The sequence below is a fragment of the Petaurus breviceps genome, unplaced genomic scaffold (genome assembly GCF_028583685.1).
Source record: "Petaurus breviceps papuanus isolate PSGF00001 unplaced genomic scaffold, PetGlider_PUasm1.0 185, whole genome shotgun sequence".
Taxonomy (NCBI): domain Eukaryota; kingdom Metazoa; phylum Chordata; class Mammalia; order Diprotodontia; family Petauridae; genus Petaurus; species Petaurus breviceps.
This window is the reverse complement of record NW_027185797.1, coordinates 19,819,779-19,820,459: the sequence shown is the minus strand read 5'-3', so window position 1 is coordinate 19,820,459 and position 681 is coordinate 19,819,779. Positions and strand designations below refer to the sequence as shown.

The 681-nt window shown below is 65.3% G+C and overlaps 1 protein-coding gene across 1 annotated transcript in view; it reads right to left on the bottom strand.

Moving 5' to 3' along the window:
- Positions 1–290, bottom strand: part of CMC1 (C-X9-C motif containing 1) — a 97,078-nt gene extending 96,788 nt beyond the window's left edge. Inside the window, exon 1 of the mRNA XM_069088535.1 lies at positions 146–290. Coding sequence (XP_068944636.1) covers positions 146–227 — 82 coding nt within the window. The 5' untranslated portion in view covers positions 228–290. The remainder of the gene's footprint in view (positions 1–145) is intronic.
- Positions 291–681: the final 391 nt, after the last annotated feature.

Sequence of the window (681 nt, the reverse complement as noted above, 5' to 3'; positions counted from 1 at the left end):
AGCCCGCAAGACGCTCCGCGGGGGAGCCCGCAAGACGCTCCGCGGGGAGCGTGGCGGCCGCGGCGCCCTGGATGACGGCGGCCGGGGGCGCGGAGCGGACGGCCCCGGGCTCGCCGCCGCCGCCCACTTGCAGCCCCGCTCCTACCTGCTTGGTTCCGCTCCATCTCCGGCGACGGCGACGGCGATGACGTCTCCATAGTGCCAGGAGGGGGCGGAGCGAAGGCCATTATCCCGCGTCTTTCCCTGTGGGGATGGGAGCTGTAGCGTCCTTGCTTAGCCCGCCCCCTTCTGACCTTTCCCTTCCTTCCCTGGAGCCTACTTCCGCCACGCTCCTCGAATGCGCCTGCGCCGACGGCTTCCTGCCTCCTTCCCTCGCGCGCTCCCGGGTTTTCCTTGACAGCACCTGGAAGAGGCGGCTGAGGAAAAGGAAGGCCCCGCGCATGCGCAGTGGGGGGGGGGGGTTGACGCCTCGTGATGGAGCTCCTACCTGTTAAGGGAGAGGAAGAACGTGAGCCGGGACCCTTTTTCGCCTTAAGCAGGGCCGTTTTCCCCCTCTAGCCTCATAATCTGTGATAGGATTTGGACCATACCTGTCTGACTACTCAGTGCCCCTCTATAGAACTAAGCTTCTTGAGGACAGGGGCTGTTCCCTTCTCTTTGTGCCCCCGTGACCTCTGACAT